General features: G+C 38.1%; 3 protein-coding genes across 3 annotated transcripts in view; 1 reads left to right on the plus strand and 2 right to left on the minus strand.

Annotated features, from left to right (window-relative positions):
• Positions 1 to 185: 185 nt before the first annotated feature.
• LOC139962897 (uncharacterized) lies at positions 186 to 10,677 on the minus strand. The gene is made up of 10 exons (XM_071963287.1): positions 10,511 to 10,677; positions 9,761 to 9,877; positions 8,635 to 8,705; positions 7,414 to 7,663; positions 6,624 to 6,729; positions 5,696 to 5,898; positions 5,136 to 5,256; positions 4,225 to 4,528; positions 3,352 to 3,591; positions 186 to 2,892 (listed from the first exon to the last, which is right to left on the minus strand). Exons 2-10 carry the CDS (start codon positions 9,808 to 9,810, stop codon positions 2,807 to 2,809), a joined length of 1,431 nt encoding a protein of 476 aa, XP_071819388.1. The 5' UTR covers positions 9,811 to 9,877; positions 10,511 to 10,677; the 3' UTR covers positions 186 to 2,806.
• Positions 10,678 to 12,375: 1,698 nt separating this feature from the next.
• On the plus strand, positions 12,376 to 19,385 carry LOC139962898 (serine/threonine-protein kinase pim-2-like). Its single transcript, XM_071963288.1, has 5 exons — positions 12,376 to 12,741; positions 13,595 to 13,694; positions 14,332 to 14,437; positions 15,070 to 15,405; positions 15,566 to 19,385. The coding sequence occupies exons 1-5, from the start codon at positions 12,702 to 12,704 to the stop codon at positions 16,289 to 16,291; spliced, it is 1,308 nt and encodes a 435-aa protein (XP_071819389.1). The 5' UTR covers positions 12,376 to 12,701; the 3' UTR covers positions 16,292 to 19,385.
• Positions 19,339 to 19,523, minus strand: part of LOC139963150 (uncharacterized) — a 46,829-nt gene continuing 46,644 nt past the window's right edge. The window contains exon 32 of the mRNA XM_071963696.1: positions 19,339 to 19,478. Within this exon, the coding sequence (XP_071819797.1) occupies positions 19,388 to 19,478 (91 nt within the window). The 3' untranslated portion in view covers positions 19,339 to 19,387. The remainder of the gene's footprint in view (positions 19,479 to 19,523) is intronic.

The following is a 19,523-nucleotide window of genomic DNA, read 5'->3' on the forward strand; positions in this document are numbered from 1 at the left end:
ATACTCGTTGCAATTCCCCCTTTAATGCCTCCCCCTTCTCCCCTTTCCTTACTCATCTACCTATCAACCAGAAACTTGTTCTGTTATATCTCTCAGTAAACATGCATTAAATCAGAGCTCCCTGATGTAGTTACAGTCAAATTCATGTAAAAAAAAGACAAAACTCATGAAAAGACAATAAGTCATAGTTATGAAAGTGTAACTTTTATTTGGCAATGGAATCGTTAATCATTCCTTGTATACAACCTGTACAATCAGATATTGCAACTTCTTAGCCCCGGACCTTCTGAAAAACTTTCAATAGTTAAGAATGAATATATACCTTGACCTTCTGGTGTAAGACTAAAAGTAAAAAACATTACTTTTCAATCAGATATATATATATGTTTAAGTTAAAAAAAAAAAAAAATTAAAGCTGAACACAAAATATATTACCCTGAATTGTGATATTTAAATCTAACCAGATCAAAAGTTTACATATCTTTGAGGTACAATTAGCATATCCATTACATTTCTGTAGCTCACATTCTTTCTCAAAGGGGACACGAACTAAAAAATAATCGTTGGGCTAATATGTCTCATTTGTTTTCAGAGGATAATTCCTCCAAACAGCTAAGTCTTGTTCAATTTGAGAGAAACCTAGCTTAAAAGTTGTGCCTGTCAGCTGCCATTTTGAATATCTGTGATGTCATAGCAACACTAGGATCTGAAACCTTTTACAATCTCTTTGCTTTACTTTTCATATTGTCAAGGTAGAATGTGATCAGTTTTAATACTGAAACCAATGCCATCATCAGCTCATTTGAAGAAGTTCCATATTTTAGATTCAGCATTTGTAAAACTCTATCTCCATTACAGAAAATAAATATTATAAATAAATTAAAAACACAATAAATTGAAGTACATGTGGCTTGATGATGCCATATGTAGACTTGATCAAGTCTTCTGCCTTGTGTGTGCATAAACGTTAAATCTGCGAGATCTCCCAAATAGAATAAGATTTTTTCTAAGCTGGGGAAAGTGGTTCATGACCGTTATCTCTTTCACAAAGACAAAAGATGATGATTGGTGTATGTATTTTCTTTAATTGATCCATTTTTTTGTGCCTAATTAAAAGAAATATTTTTTAAAGGTCATTAATATTTGATCTCAATTATATATGCTAAAAGTTCTAATCATTGTCACGTACTTGCTCAAATTTCAACAGTTTTGTTAGTACCAGCCTCATGTGCAAATTTAATAATCTACCCCACTCCCCAACATATCAAAATAATTCCAAAGGTGCAAAAACTCTAGCAAAGAGTTATTAAAAACGTTTAGAAATTTCAGAGGGTTCTCCAATTTTGTGGCCGGTACCAATGAACTTTGACCAACAAACCTGGGTAGAAAAACAATTTCCTTTGTTTTGTCAAAATAAGTTTGAAAAATCATCATTAATACTTTTAACTCTGAGACAAAATAGTGTTTCAATACCACATAGTGTGTGACTTTACGAAAGGCACCAGTGTGAGCTGCACAATACAAGTAACTTAGGCCAGATGAATACAATTTTTAATATGTGGAACTGAGGAAGGAATGCTTACTATAGTAACATTAAGTCAGATGTAGCTGAATTATTATTATTATCATTATTAAATTACATTTACATAGCACTTATTCTAAAACTGAGCTGAACTTGAATATCATGACACAGAAAGTCATCGATTTGCCTGTAAAATGCTTTGACATTTAATTGAATACATTTTCTTAAATGAGAGGAAAATGACAACTGTACGATGTTAAAGGACGGATGATTAAGAAAGGGTCCTGCAACTTGGCAAATGATGTTCTAATTTATTCTGCATAACTTGTCAGTGAACACTGAGCCGAAAGTATTGTACAGCTAATGCCATACTTCTAAAATTCTTATGGCATTGTTAAAGGATTTAGGAATCAACATTAGGTCAAACTGTTCCAATTTCAAAAAACATTTGACCAAATATATGTATAGACTGCCATCGCCCAAAATCAGGGTAATTAAGTACAGGGTACAACAACAAACTTTGTTTCATAAGTTGTCATCAGTTCTGCACAGTAAGCCTATCAGGTATATTTAATTATTAGCACACCAGATGGATAATTCAACTACACACTGCTGGGTCAAAAATGGGCACATTAAGGAAAGCAAATTTCAATGGGTAGTCCGGTAAGCCAAACAAATATTTTATGCCACTTGTAATTTCGCTTTCAGACATAGGAAGGCAAAGATGAAGATGAGGTGGAGAGAGATTTCTCTCAAACAGAAAGTTTGTATTTTCACTATCTTTGGCTAGTAAAATATATCTGTTCAGCCTACTTCTGAAACCTGTTATTTCATGTCTCTGACTCTGCATAGCTGCAAATTCACCATCAGTTAAAGATCGCCACCAAGATACATGCATATCGATAAACTCAAGAAAAAAGTATTATTTTTTAATTTATATATTTGGTGGCCAACACTGATGATCTTTGACAGTATAATCCAACCAGTTTTATTACTCGACTTGTATCCTATGAATTACAACAGCGAGAGAGGGAAAACGCTTTCACCACTTAGGTTGTAAAACAACCGCATCACGTGGTCACCAAGCAATGACACGAGCGAACAGACGATCCGATCCGTTATCCTCAGACTCGTATTACAGCCATCCTTCAATCCAACAATTCAACATTGGTCATGTGATCCAATCATGTGATCTATTGCACCTCCTCTGCACAAATGTCTGCATCTTCATGGTGGTGTTCGACACCACCGCTTAAAAAAAAAGGGTTTCATCACGGATTTCCATCACGTGATGACCCCTTCGTCCTCTTCGCTGTTGGGTTTGGCTCCGGTGGGTCTGATCTCTGGAAGCGCTCTGCCCCTATTTGGACCTGAATGAGATGAAGATTAGAGATGAGAGGCTTCATAGTAATCAAGGACCTTATTTACAACAGTAAAGGATGTTAGCAACCATACAAAAAAACTTGCAAAATCCATTACATGTTTTATAAGGTTTCGTTGAAGGTGGTATTATAATGAAAGCCCCTTACATATTGTTTCTTGTAAGATTAGGAAAGGCATTGTAGACTCGCCCCAAACCGCGTTTGGTCATCTGAAAAAGTTAACTTTCTGTTGCTTGCAAGTGACGTTTTGTTCATGTCGCTACAAAATGCAGAACAAAAGACAAAAACTCAAACTCTAATCGTTGGGAGAACTGCAAAAGATTTCCATTGCTTCACTATTAATCTTCTAGTTTAACCTTCACAAGTCCCACGATAAGTTCAGAAGCCTGGTTCCCACACACCTCCACCAACATTCAAGGATGTTTTGTAATTTTCCAAAATTCTTACCTCCCCCTATAGGTGGCAGCGAAGACGACATTGGACTGTGCTGTTCCGGGAGTGTTTCCAGGGCAGGCCTTTGCGATGCTCGTAATAGCGACCTTTGACCTGCTGGGGCAGCCCATGCTGGAGTGGTCAAAGGTCGAGGTGAACTTGGAGTAGTTACCTCCTCACTGCCATCTTCAGGCGACTGACCGACCTTATTCTTCTTTTTTAACTTCTTCCCCTTTTTCTTCTTCTTAGGTTTCTCTGTTTGGGTGAGAGATAGAGACAAAATGTGGGTTATTTCTACATCGATATTTATTAGTATCTAATATAAACAGACAACTTAAACCCTGTGGAAATGTGGTGAAAAGTTTTTGAACAGAGTTCAAGTTAAATATTTCAGCTAGTTACAGCTGAGAAAGGGAAAGACCCGGAACCCAAAATACACCAGTGTCTTGATCTAAAACTTTGCTGTAACTCCATCTGCTTCTTTTTCCTTTTTTTCTGAGAGCATAACAAATATATTACGTTTTCTTCCAATTTACCGAAAATAACATGACTTTTTAGAAAGATATATATTTTTAGTAAGAATGGTAAATCGTCGATTGTTTCCTTTGTTGCAAACGTTGGAGGTAAGCGCCTAATTTTAAACATTCCTGATGCAAATTTAGGCGACAAATTATTACCAAATAAATGTTCCAGATTCTGTATCTTATTATTCTGTTCACATTCTCGGCACCTATATCAACGGATCAGTGAAAATCTTTGCATACAACTTTCACATGCAGGTGTTAATACATGCTGACACACACACACACTAAATCCTATCACCATTGAATGGAAAAATCTCTCTTAGTCACATTTTGCCCCTCTTTCTCTCGATTTACGACTACCTACCGTCTGGAACAGAATTTTCTCCTACTGTGTGGCTACCATCTGGATCCGTCCTTCCATTGGCCTCTACAGCTGCGTCATTCCCGGTTAATCCCGCAGAATCACCATTTTCAACTACCCTAGGGGAACTGGCGCTTCTTTGGTCATTTTCGTCGGCCTGGAATCCCTCGTTCGCAAAGGTCTGGTCACCATTTTTGACGTTGTGGCCGTTGCTCTTTTGACCGTTCTCCTTGCTTTCCTCCACCCCGACAACTACAGCACCATTCTTCTCCTTCTTTCGACTTTTCTTCTCCGATCTTTTGTTTTCCTTCAATGAAGAATCGCAACAAAATTTCTCTTCTATTTGTTCTGGATATTGACAGCAGATTTGCTTTTAAAGCATTGGTTACCAATCAAATGTTTGATATGTGTTCTGAACATAAACCTAATAAATTAACACATAATTTGCACTGAAGTATAATTCCATGGTAGGAATCATCATGTTGCTAAGGTAACATGCTTTAAATCATTGGTGACCTATCAAATTGTCACGAGACAATGAGTTGCAGGCTAGTCTTACACAACAAGGTTTTTGTTAAATCTAGGAAATACTCATTGAATAATAAATATTTAGCATGATTAAAGCAGTTCCAGTCTATTTTTTTATAATTTACACAGAGTACAACATTTGGCACAACTTGATATTCTTGAAGTCAAAAGATCTTGCCTTATTAAAGGTCTCTTATTCATACAAAATCTCTGATACAGTCGTTTTTCTTCGTTTACTATATAACAGTGCAATTAAACCACTGGAAATTTGTGTCGTGACTTTAAACCTTGATGAGCATGTGGGGCAAGAAAAAACTTTGAGAAATGCTGTCTTGAAATATGACAAACTTGAAAGGGAACCCATTCAAGACAAGTTGATAACGTACCTGATCTTTAAAATATTTATCGTCAACTTTCTTAAATGGATCTCCGTCAATGACATCTTCATCTTGCGGTTCTTCCTCTATTTCTCCTCTAGCCTTCCTCTCTGCTGCCTCTCGTTTCTCCCTAGTGAACGATAGGAAAAAACAAACCAAAGAACTCATCATCAATTATCAAAGGAAATCTAATAAGCTTGTCGTATAATTTCAAAATACCATCGGAAGGAGGTGCTTTCATTTCACTTATAAATATTTGTTATAACCCCAACAAGCCAATTAAAATCACAGCTGTAGACTGTATTAAAATTAAAATATGCACACATAATATAAAAGGGAACAAATATAAACAAATATGAACAAATTTTGCATTTTTAGCTAACTTAAATACACAATGTAACAGGAAGCATTCGGAAGAAGTGCTAGGAGAAATAAAATATGAAACTCAAGTTAGATAGCACAACCAATTGAGCAGTCCAAAAATGCATCGCAAATCTTTTCTTCCTACAGAGTAACCACCCCCCCCCCAAACATCCCCCCACACCCACAACTATTTGTCAGATCCCTACCTCTCGTCTCTGGCCTTCCTTGCTCGATCCAGCCTTTCCTTCTTCGCGGCCTGCTCGGCGTCTTTCATGAGAGCTGTTTCCTTCTCGACTCGAATCTGAATATCGTCATAATCTGACGATATATTTTTCAGCAGCCATCGAAAACCTTCTCTTAGAGATTTGTCCACCGTCTTGCCCGACCCTTGAATAGCAGAACATGTTTCCTGAACGAGATGAAAATCAAAATCAAAATTAATGTCTTTTTGTCTCTTGAGGTTATCAATATAAGAGTAATGCTCCTATGTTTCTTTAGTGTTATATTTTATGTTTTTTTTGGGGGGGGTTTTTAATTTTCTGAGCAGCCAAAAACTTGTGACGATAAATTGATGACATTACATTGCTGTTAAGTGTAGTGCAAGTGTTCAAGTCAACACTCATTTTTCAAGAATAGTAATTTCTTTTGTTTTGACTTGAAACTTGGTTCTATTTAAAACCTTTAGTCATGTACAAGTACATGAAAACATCAAAAGGCTGATTAATTACAAATAACGAGATAAAAAAAAACCTCCCCAACTTTCCATGTATTTCCGTTCCATCATTCAGTTGACTTATGGTTTGGATAACAAACATTACTCCCATATTATAAACCTCTGCAGGCAGTAAATGCAAGCATTTGAGAACTTTTTTCAGGCTGCAAAAAAATATATACCCGTAGGCCTCATTTACCCTACCTGCGGTCTAGGACTATTGTTGACGAATAAACAGTTCTCTCGATTTTAAAATGACATGGTTGAAATTTTGCATATATTGCTATCATTTTTACATACCAATCTATCTTCATATTCAGTTGGATTCATTTGTGGACATGAAGTTGGCAAACATAAAAACCTATTGTGAATAAAGTGATTGAAGGCAGGAATAAACGAGAGAAGAGCTTGGTTCAACTCACCACTCGACAAGGACACTTGCTTTGATTGACCATGGTCTCCAGGTCCAGCTGATCGCAGATATCTATTTCATCAAGAGCGCCCTCTTTATCTTGTTTGTTGGCAAGTCTAAAATGAAAAGAAGTTAAAAAGAATTTTCTTGAAAAGTTTTTGTGTTTTCATGAAACGAGGACTTGCATGCTATGCACACAAACAATGCTTCCCATTAGCAAAGAAAAGGAAAATGCAGGCCTCTAATTGAGCTCAGAGGTACCATATTTATCTCCAAAGTCATTGGTAAATATTTCAGACTATGGCATACATTAAAAACAAATATGTTTCTAAATGTTACTTTTGGAATACGGTGACAGTGACCACAATGTCATCTTTAAATCTAGTCATATCCCATCCGGAGAATAATTCTCATTCTTTCAAAACTTGATGAAGAAAACATGTTGTCCCAGGAGCCACTGGAGAAACAATTATTAACTGTTGCAGGTCAAAATTTACTTTTTATAGGTGATTTTGAAATTGTTAACTTTGAACCTCGCAAATCCAAATACAGTACGGTGTGTGATTAATTGCTGGTACTCAATAAACTCCAGAACTGAACCAACTAACTTCTTTCCATCTTCTGACAGTGACAGAAAAAATTGCTAGTTTGGAATAAAACCTGTGGTTGGTTGAGCTTGTAGAAATTATCATCTCTTGCATACAAATCCACATACACACACAAAGGTACGCACACATGACACAGGTTACTCGATAGCTAACACATTGAAATCACGACTTCACGATCATCGTGTTACTCACATTAAAACCCTCTTTCCTTTGACATAGTCCTGATTCAAGACCATCTGTAACGTCTCTTGGCATTCGGTGAGTCTGTCCTCTGCCGAGGCGTCGATCACAAATATGACGCCGTGGACCTCCGCATAGTAGCTCTTCCAAATACCTCGGATCCGTTTACCCCCTCCCAAGTCGAACACCTTGATGTCAAAGTTATCCAACTGAAGGTCGACGTACGTGTAACCCAGAGTCGGAGCGATGTCGTCTAACGGTTCTGTTAGAGCAGATAGAAACAAAGAAGGATGTGAACAGCCAAAAAAAACAGGCTTACTTGTTTTAGCCAAATGTATGAAATTGTTTGTTACGAGGTGACCTTTTTAGGAGACCTTTTTCACCAAATAAAGATGATAACATCTTCTTCTCCTTTCTACAGAAAAGTCCAAAGCTACAAAGTTACTTTGTGATGACCTACAAGACTTTAATATCAAAGGACATTTTTACAATATAGCTGGAGGCTTCGTGATTCCTTAAAACCCTTATAATTTTAACACACATTCAACTGATTAAAATGTAACCAAAGTTACAAGAATTTCAAACTCTCTTGACAGTTACAGTTGTATTTGCAACAATCACTTGTGGACACCAACCGCACATTACACGCCATCACCAATGCATCTACAGACTCCTGTTGCCTTTAGCAAGGAATCTCAACATAATACCTCTGCAATTTGAAGTGTATGTACAAGTTGGAGTTAAATATTAAAGATACTGCCCTACATATGTATCACCAATGTTGCTTGAAACTGTCATAAAGAAAATTATAAAGAAAAACAGTAATTTAAAGGATTCCTTAACATCCTTGAAAGTGATTACCTCTAGGTATTCAATTAGTACATATGTACAATTTGTCATTGGCAAATAGGGATTCACTTCTCAGAAGCTACGGAAAATTGCTTCACAAATACTGTATAAAGGATTGCAGTCTTGTGCACAGGTTTCCAGTGTTTCTTATAAATAACAAACTACTAAACATTGCAGCTGCTGCACACAAATTACACTTAAACTACACACTAAATTATTTCCTGGGGGATATAACTGTATGTTGTTAATATTCAATGGTTTGAGTTGACTGAAATGCCCCTTTGAACATGTTCGTTAAAATTCTTACAATATCTTAAGTTTCTACTAAACTGTTCATACTATTTAATAGCAGAAGAGTGTAAGTGAGTCTCGCTTTTGGCTTACCTCCTTGTATTCCCTTCAAGGCAGTCGTCTTACCGGCATTGTCCAAACCGACCAGAAGAAGCGTCACATTTCTATGACAAAATACGAGAAGAAAACAAATGTGACACTGAAAGTAGATGCACCAGACTTTGTAATGAGTTCATACTCACACTTTCGGTATTCTACAGTTTCTGTACTCGTGTTTCAACGTCATTGATTGAACTTGTGCTTCTCCTATTCTACTCAAACTGTTTGCAAGGCATTCTGGGAAGTTATCTAGCATAGTTGCTACAAACTAAAGATTCTGCTGAATAGTGTTGTTCTCATACTAATACCATAGAAGGAACTTCTAATTGTACTCAATACTGTTTTTACTCCATAATATTGTACTCAAACTAGAAGTCTGAAAACAAAATTAATTTTTACAGTGTACGTAGAGGACACACCGGGAATTGTAATACCGAATTACTATGGTCAGCAAACATTAAAAGATCCGATCTAAATGCCTTATAATATATAGGGAATTCATAATAAATACAGGGAATAGTTTATCTAGTAACGTATCCAGAAAATGCTGTGCAAAAATGAGTAAATTCCTAAACAAAGGCAAACATGTATAAAGCAGTTTTGTGTACACAGATTCCATTGCAACGTTGCTTGGTTCTGAAAAGGACTTTTTACATATCATATATTTAACAAAATTATAAAAAGCAAGAGAGCATGTTTATTACTGTATTGATTATTCATATTATATGCAAATGCATATTCATTAGGTGATACCACATGCAAGTTAGTTATCGCACAGTGATTTTGATATAAAGAGGTATAAATCAGTAGTAACAGTCGTCTGATCATCAGAGCTATAAAAAATTGCTGTTCTGGCAACCAAAGTCAGCTCTGGAGTTCGTCTGGTGGATGACTAGTTTGTTACATCAAATTCTGATTGCATTGTAACTAAAATTGTTTTTAATAATCTTAAAAAAAGAAAATTTGCCCATGTTTCCATGGGTATCTGCTAGTATTCTGGATAAGGATTTTAAGTTTTCCATTTTTACAATCCATAAATACAGCAAAAAAATACATGTACAGACTTTAAAAACATACTAAATGGACATATAATGTACAGCACATATAGAAATGTCTTTACCTTCTAGGAACATTCTTTTTCTTCCTGAAACAGGAACAACAGCAAGCCATCTGCAAGAAAGGCTTAAACTTTTCTCTATAGTCGTTTCACGGTAGATTTTATCCAATGGAGTCGCTCCTGGAAAAATGCAAAGAAACATACAAAATTGAAAAATTAGTGAAAACAAAGGTTATTCAGTACAATGTTAATTGTTAGTTGCTGCAATTTTGTGGCAACATTAAACTATAAAATAAATACCTCAGCAGCTAGCTTTCATCTGCAAGTTTCTTATCTGGCTCAAGTTGCTATGCTTCAAGACTCTTTACTGGCAGTTTAGTACAGCATTTAGGTCTAGGCTAGTACTATTACTAGTAGTAACTACTTTGCTCAATTGAGCACATCAAACAAAACCTAGGCCTAACCCTAGCAAATATTTGTCTAAAGGTCTAGTATTTATTGTTCTAGCCTAAGTTAGTAAGTACGTACTGTTTATTGGCCTTAACTTGGTCTATGGTGCATAACTGAGTTAAAGGTATAGCGTTGGGCTATAGGCCTAGGATATATGTTAGTTTGTTGTATTTACAGCTTGGCTTAGGCTACGCCTAACACTTAATAGTTACTCCTTATTATAGCATAGGCTAGTCACTTAGCTTAGAACACAGAACTAGCCCAAAAAAATAATAATATTAGCCTCGCTAAGCTGTGTATAGCCAAGAATATTTTCTCCCATTAACTGAGGATGAAGCTTAGTTAGCAGCATTCAGGTGTTACCTTTTGTGACAAAGAACGTCAAATTTAGTCAGAAAACGACTATCGTTTCTTGAATAAATTACTCGCTGTTCTATGATGTGCTTCAAACTTGTAACCTAACAATGCAAATCAACAAACTCACGCATCCATGCATAAAACACAAACACTATCCACAAATAAGCACACACTTACCGTGTGTATGTACGGTTGCTAATAAACAGTTTATGGTCTCCACAAAAATATGCGACGGAGACGTCACCAGACGATGGCGCTATTCGGTTATGTACAACCCCACAGCAGCATCGATTTTGAATTAGTTGATCCTCAAAAAGTCAGGTGTCACACTACAAGTTTACAAGTTTATTCAATATCTGTGCACCTTACTCGTGTGAGGTATGTAGAGTACAAATAAGCTTACAAAGTTCATATGACAACAACGTTGACAAAAAGAATAAAAAGGAAAAAAACATACACAATGGCAAACATACAGTAATACGACAATGTGGTAGCTAGAACTACTTTTTAGGGGGACTCATAGTAGTTTAGGAGGGGGGGGGGGGGGCGGGGGAAGGGAGGTAGAACTTAGGCCTGTCTCGACAACTACTCGCTTTATCTCCAAATCTACGTGCACATAAGTGGTATAATTCCCATGAAGTTGAATTTTAGTTTGAGTCTACTGTATAGCCTGCTGACGATTTATTTATTTCAAAATTAAAGGGTAAACTCGGTTAGCGTAAAGCTAATCTCACGAGGGCCCTGAAAAACAATCGCTGGAAGTAGAATAAAAAAATGAAATAATCATAATCAAAATTATAAGAATACACACGTGAGCAATAACATGGCAACGAAAGAGGAAAAAATACATTAAAAATTGACACAGCATAAAATGTAACATGGAACAATCAATGAAATAAATATAAGAGCATAAAAAATTAGTTAAAGTCCTGGATGAAACGTTTAAAGCAGGGGCGTATCCAGGATTTTCCAATAGGGGGGCGTCAGGCATGAATGATCGCCGTCCTGGGGGATGGGTCTAAGGGGAGGGGTGGACAATTTTTGCTTTCGAAGAAGGGCTGAAATGCAAAATGGTGCCATATGTGATCCATTTTTCGACCTTAATAATAAGCAACATTTCCAGTAAATATGGACACAAAATGCACAATTTAGTATGGCTGGCATGTCACTTAGTGTTTATAGTGATAATACAAACACAATTACCATCTATGTTTCTAAAACTATTATGCCGCCGAACTTCGCCAGAACCTTTTTTTTTGGCAAACAAAAAATAAAGCAAACGGGAGGGGGGGTTGAGCGATCACCGACATCTCACATAAAGGTCGTCATCAATTTTTTTTTTTTTTTGCTAAACTTTTTTTTTTTTGGTGACGGCCAATAGGGGGGGCGCGCGCCTGTTGCGCCCCCCTGGATACGCCCCTGTAAAGTAACTATTATAAACTTGATAGAAATGGCTAAAATAATTATTCACGCGTAACCAAACCTGAGTGCAAGCACCGTGTTATTGGAAACTCATTTGGATGTGACGGATTCTTTAGTATTTTCTGTCCGTTTAATAGAAGGTTTAATTTTACTATGACACTGGCGTCATGGTTATGTGTCCAAGAATGATAGAATCTAGAGCCTACTTTGAATACTGTACTGCATAAAATCTGCCCATCGGCTAGAATGCGTAAAGATATGTTATAGCAAAACATTCAATGAAAATACGCGGGCGCATGTAGGTGCTGGAATCCAGAGCCGTATATATACGGCTCTGCTGGAATCATATTTCTGTGTGTATGAAGCAGAGACATGTTACAGCGCCTTGACGCTCCACAATATCTTTGGTGTAAGGTTTACGGGCAACGTAATACAATAATATTGTTTGGTATATACTTGTATTGGACAATGAGTTTGTTATAGCGCCGTACCATATCTCTGGGATTGTCTATACGCGCGGAGCAATCTACCTGCGCACTACGAAGAGCGTCCACGTCAGGTATGGTAACCAGTACAAAAAGGGTATGCATTGATGCTTTGCGTACATGCGCGCACTGATTTGCATAGATCGTGACGAAACAGTGGGTTGTGCTTACCTTCACAATGACAACAAGAGACACACATTAAAACATCACATATACATTTTGCTATATAAGCGTTACATACGTACTTTCGAAAGCTTCTAGAAATCTTTGTGATTTCATCGAATCAAAGAATGAATCAAAAATTAACTTTTGATTTGCTTCGCCTGGCTGGTAAGTAACTCGATATTGTATTACATGTGTGTAATTTTAAATAGTTTATGTAAGGTTTTGATTTTAAATTGTAGATATATCATAACTGACGAAAAGGTGGGTTGTCCTCTTCAGATGAACTAAAATTAAATATCATAGAGAAATATAACGAGATTTACAACTGAACAGCTATGATGACGTCACTCACACTGCTGTTGCCATATGCTTTAGAAAATTTTCCCAAAGTTCAAAAGCACTATATATGTATAATATATATATATATCTCATATAATATACGGTATATAATATATATATATTGATTAATGGGTACATGAAATTGGCGTCGTATCATGCTGAGTACGACTAAGAATTGATGGCGAGAAATAGCGAATTTCCGGCAAAAAAAAGCCGTTCACATAAAACTGCGATAACAAACAGTTTCCTGACTTACACTGTCTCTTAGGTATAGCTTTTCAGGGGCGGACTAAGCGGGTAGTGGGTGGGGGGTCCTGTCCCGGGTACCACTCAGGAGGGGGGGGTGTCATGCCACATAGTGATCATATAATCAGTTCAAAGCTTTGCTAAGATAGCACCATTTTGCATCTAAGCCACTTTACATAAACTTCTTCAAAGGGGGAGGGGACATCCATTTAGACCCCTTTAGACCCCTCCATCAGGACGGTATCTCATGTACGGGGTGACAAAGGAAGGATCCGTCCTAGCTGGGTGCCACCTATTCTAGGTACACTACTTGGTAACATGTAACTTGAAAACAACCTATACGGTAAAGTCTTATGTGTCCCTTGAGGTTTACACTTTACTTTTACTAGACTACTATTTTCATTTAATTTATTCACCATTTCATCAATTCCAGGTTTACTTGGCTTCTGCAAAGATTCAAGAAACCGCCATTTTGGACGAGAGATAGACTCAGTGTTTGATACACTGGCCTTGGATGTCAGCTCTTTGCTTAAGTAAGTTGTTAAATTTAAAGGTTTAAAGTTATAGCTGGGTGGGAGAAAAGGATGCGCTGAGCCAAAGTGTGCACGTATGAGTACTATGTTATACTTATAGGAGTGTTAGCTCAGTGGTTAATGCCGATGCCTTTTCAATCATAAGGTCCCCGGTTCGAGACACTCCCAAATTAATTTATATGTCGTCCAGTTACAGAGTTGTTTACAATTCATAATCATGGACGTTAAATATGAATGTAAGAGACTGATTTCGGTCAGCTTGCGGCTTTGATAAGCCAATGAGGCTTCTTCGCGAGTTCCTGCTTGCAGGAGGATCTAAAATACATACATACATACTTTTATTAGTTGAAACATTTAGAGCAGTTAAAGCACAAATAGAATAATTTTCCACCTTCAGATTCTATTTTAGAGTTTTATCAAGAAAGCAGTGTTTTTTCATCCATCCCTCTAAGTTTTAACATCAGCAATCTGTCCTGGCTGGCTGGAGTAAAAACAGCACATGAAATGTTGCGTCTATTAGTTGATTAGATAGCTTGGTGATTGGCCAGTTAAACCCTTCTCTTGTTTATCAACAGTCTTAAAATTCACTTTAAGCAAACATTTTATGGAGCATTTTAACATTTATCGTTGATTACAGGAGCTACAAGGAGATTGAAGATCAGAATCTGAAACTTAAAGAAGAACTTCGTCGTTGTCGAGGACCCATGGCCGGCCCTAATGGACAAAATGACCAGAAGAGAAAGGTTTGCATACTATTTTTTTCCTGATCAATGTGTAAACTGACTGTTATAAGTATAAACTATTAACTTGTCACATAGACCTACATATTGATGTTATCATACAAAAGTAAATAACGGTAATATATTTTGATGTATAACAAATAAATAATAATAATAATAAATGAACTTATAAAGCGCTAAAATCTACGAAGTAGTCAATAGCGCTGTACAACCCTAATAGAAAAATAAACCTTAGCAAGCATAAATCAATTAAATTAGATGGAGAAAAAGATATGAATAATTAACAGATGGATATAAGAAAATAGGCAACTTTTTAAGCTTCTGTGAGGACATGGACCTACAAAATCAAATGTTTATTCATGCACTATATTAGTGTAAAAATGAAACGCTGATCATACGTGATGGAACTTTGCGATACCTATAGGTTAAAAGGTCTTGGATCTTATGTATAGGATGAAAACTGACATAATGTTATGTCGGTAAAATTATACCATCTCTTTTCATAGACGTGACGTTTTTTCTTTCTTGTGTACATAGTCTTAGGTCATTGATCACTCCATCTACTCTCCCGCTCTACATTTCGGCTCATCGTCTCAAGTAAGTTTTGATATCCTCCGTTTGTTTTTTCTCTACAGAGGACTCGTAGCAGCACGTCCTCTAGCAGTGGAGGAAGCACCAGTTATGGTAGCAGCGGTAGTAATACTAGTAACAGCGGTGGTGCCGTTGGTTACGGAGGTGGGAATACTGGTAACGGTGCCAGTACTCACAATAATGGCAGTCGAGCTAGCGGTGGCAGACGCAGTACTGGTTCCACTTCTGGTTCCAGTCGACAGGTGTCAGTTCCACGTGACAACATGGCCATGGTCAAGGCAGAAGTGCGAAGATCCGGTTACGAGCTTCTTAATGATCAGATTGGTAGAGGTGGTTTTGGTTTGGTCTACAACGGAAGACCTCTGAACAACTCCGGTCCGGTAAATATAAAGTTTCCATTAAAGTTTGTGCGTTTTTATTTCGTATCGCAGTTTGATATTAACTATGGTGTACAGTCCAATTGACTTTCAATAGTGTGTAAAAGTACCGGTATTTGCTCTACAGCCTACTGTTTTATGTTTTCTAATTATATCTTTACAGGAGGTTGCCATCAAGCTTACCTTATGCGATGATATTTATTCATGGACCAACCTCCCAGGTCAGAATGATCAGATACCTGTAGAGGCAGCAGCGCTTATCGCACTGGAATCTGTGACCAGTGTCGTGGATCTTCTCGGCTTCGGTGAGGTCTCCCTGGGCAACGATGATGTGTTCTTCTTTGTGATGGAGAAACCAATGGGATGCCTCTCCTTCGATACCTATTTAAGGCAACACAAGCCCCTGCTTCCATGTGTGGCCTTCTCCTTCCTCAAACAGCTCGTATCGATGGTGTTGGCTATTCATCAATGTGGCTGGTTACATGGAGACCTGAAACCCAGTAACTTGTTAATTTGTGGTCAAGACCAGCTAAAAGCCATCGATTGTGGACTAGCCAAGAAGGTCGTCAGTGGTCAGTGTATCGTAACATCAGCTGGCGGTACAAAGGTATGGAACATGGCTCCCGAACGACGTAACGCTGGATATTGCGACTTGGTCAAGTCTACCGTCTGGTCAGTAGGTGTCATGTACTATTACATGATCTTTGGACGGCTACCTTTCTCTTCTCTGAAGAAAGCACAAAGGAAGCCTCTAAAATGGCATTGCAACATCCCCATTGGAGCTAAAAGTATTCTACAGCGTTTATTGGATCCCGATCCGAACAGACGAGTTGTTATTGGGGATTTAGAGCAGCTGATCCAGACACACGCTCCTCTTAGTAACATCTAATAGGTCGTAAGGAGAACGTTACTCCTGTCACCGCTGACCCAGGAGCGAACCTTTGAGACAATTGACTCAAACTTCTATTCATAAAACTTCTAATCCTATTATCGGAAGTGAAATTTGTTCTCTGCAGTGAGAGGACAAAAAGGATCGACTCTGCAGATTTTTTTAGAGCTTGATCCGAAGAGATGAAGTGTTTTGGGAAGGATCAATATAGACGTCATGATCAAGTGACACTACAGTTTATTCATATTATAGCTCGCCGCGGTGATCCTTGAAGACCACATTCGAACTAGTATATACCAAATGGTGTGACATTCCAGAAAACAAACTTTTAGATTTTACAAATTTTTAAAATTTTATATTTCATTTATATTCATTAAAATTAAGTCTTTCTTCTATGAGTTATAAAAATAAAATAATTAAGTTAAAAGAATCTGTTTGTTTGTTTTGTTTTTTGTATCTTTGTTTATTTGAGGTAAAGAGAATAAGAGCAATCGCTGTTTCAACTGTTTTTTTTTATGGGCACAATCTGCTTTATTAATAACGTCAACTTTGTTATATACAGGCTTGTAGTTAGGCCGGGACAGATGGGGCCTCACCCCCGCCCCCCCCCCCCCATCAGTTCAGACTAACTCTCACCGCCATATCTGGCACCATCATGTATGTGTTTACACAACTTCATATAGTTACAGGACATAGTGTAAAATAAATATACAAGTTAAAAAGTATCTACCAGGCGCATATGTTTTCCTGTAGCAAGCGTTAGGAGTAAGTACCGTACTGTAGAAATTATATATCAGGCCGAGCCTAACCTAGCACATGCGCAGTGCCGACACGTGACCTGCGCAGTGCCTGATTCTATACTATCAGCTCAATGACGTATGATGATATGAGGACATTGCTGTTTTTCATCAATGTGTATGGTGCTGCGTGTATCATCACAACATCTATGGTTTTCACTGCGAAACCATAGCTTGTAGGCTATAGCTAATACTAGTTTCAGAATGTAAAATCAGATCAAACAGAGAACTGAAACTGAATAAGGAGATGTAAAATCGGAGAGTGTTTATCATGGCTCAAAAATTTACAGGTACAGATTATCATACTTTCGAAGCGTGTCCTGTATGAATCTTGGACAAACTTATGTTATACTTGAAACCATGCAATAAGCTCTTACGTCTAACTTAAAAGAAATTAATATATGCCTACGGTAGCAAAAGAGGACCATATTTATCTTTGGACGTAAATAGTTAGAAAGTGGTTCACATGTGTATTCGCCTGTAATTTAGTGAGATATGGTATTTTCATAATTGTTTCACACCAAAAGAAGGTTAATCGAATAATAAAATAGAAACAACGGCGTTGGTTCCAGGAGTTTCAAAAGGATTAAGTCTTGGCCGGTGTTGGCATCACTTTACCAAATGTGACAAACATGTGGATTGTTGCAGTATACCCCTAACACCAAGGGCGTAGGAACCGGGGGGCTGGGGGCGCCAGCCCCCCCAGTGAAAAATGTGGAGGGGCGGAAGTATCATTCCTCCCCCCGGTTCGCAAGTCAGAAAACCCCTTTTTCATTTCCAAATGAGAAAAAAAATCTCATTTGGAGCACCAAATTGCATCTAAGGGCCAGGTGAAAATACAAAATTAAGTTTACAAAATGGAGTGGGTGTTGAAGTGTGCTATATTGCACCAAATTGTATCTGAGGCCACCTGGAAATGCCAAAAATCCAAAGGGGGAGGGGGACACCCCCTCCCCTTAGATCCCTCTCCCAGGCTGGCCATCAGTCTTCAGCGCCCCCCCCCCACTCAAAAGTACCTTCCTACGCCACTGCCTAACACCAATGATAACACTCGAAGCTTCATCGACAAACAAACATCAACGAGTTATATACTAAGAGTAATAATTGTGTCATGACCACGATGGACTATGCAGCCTGTGATTCCTAAAGTAAGATCTCGAAAGAGATACTTTGAACATACTTTGTTTAAAATAATGGAAGTAAACGACAAAGGCAAATGAGAATATATATAATTGAAATTATAGTGAGTTTGAAAATACAGAACAGTGAAAAAATTCCCAGCCTCCACCGGGATTCGAACCCAGGCCTCCCGCTTTATATATAGTACTTCTTGAAATGACTATATTGCCTTATGGCAGGGTTGTCCAACCTACGGCCCGCGGGCCACAGTCCGGCCCGCCGCAGGGTTGCGTCCGGCCCGCCAGAGATGCTCTACGGTGTGAAATTTTAGTGAGCAGATTTATTGATAACAATTTGAAGCTATATAATCAATCTTTCGAACCTTCTGGGTCCAAAAAAACTGCATACATGTCAGTTTGTGTGACACTCACTCAGCAGAGTGGCGGGGGGGGGGGCGGGCGGGGCGGCTGGACTTTATTCATCTGTTTCATCAGGAAGGAAAATAAATCAGTGCGCTCCGCGCGCAGTGCTCACATTTTGTTGCCTTGGGCTTCGGGAAAAAAATCGAAAAATCGAGCGTAGGGTTCATGCGGCCCCCTCCTTCATCATAATCATTCCATGTGGCCCTCCTCTGCAAAAGGTTGGACAACCTGCCTTATGGGAACATGAATGTGTCCGAATCGTCATGATCACATGATGAAAACTACTCATAGGTCTACCAATTTTGTCTGAGCGATGAGCTCAATTACCTGTCAAGATAACTTTCCTTATGTGGTATCTGTCCTGCATTTACCACACAGAAAGGCTCTCTGCGTTTGGCTCAAGTTAAAGTTCTTTCATAAAAGTCACAACTAAATACTATAATAGTTGCTCCGGAATTATTGTCGGGTTCTCTGCGTTTCTTCTATCAAAGCAAAAAAAGGGTGAAAAAGTGTTCCCAATTCAAGTTCAGCCAATTAAAGACAAGTAATATATTTCTTACCTCGACGATGAATGCACCAGTTAAAATCTAATTTCTTTGTCTTACTAGTAACCCCTCCCCTCCCCCCACATCCCCCTACACGGGAGACGGCTTCATCGACACCCTCAGGAACACCCCCTTTTTTTAAATCGTGGATCCGCCCTTCGGGCATTGGTTACCATGGTTATGCTCATGTATAAAACACAGGGTTTCTTATTCTCAGCTGTGTGTTCCGCTCATGGGAATCTCCCTCGTGTTCGCATTGTCATCGCTGCCATCTAAGCAATTATTCCCACGATTACAGCTCCAGCTGAAAGATAAAGTAAAATGACCGCCTCATAAAGCGACTTTAGGG

This window comes from Apostichopus japonicus, chromosome 21, assembly GCF_037975245.1.
Source record: "Apostichopus japonicus isolate 1M-3 chromosome 21, ASM3797524v1, whole genome shotgun sequence".
Lineage (NCBI taxonomy): Eukaryota > Metazoa > Echinodermata > Holothuroidea > Aspidochirotida > Stichopodidae > Apostichopus > Apostichopus japonicus.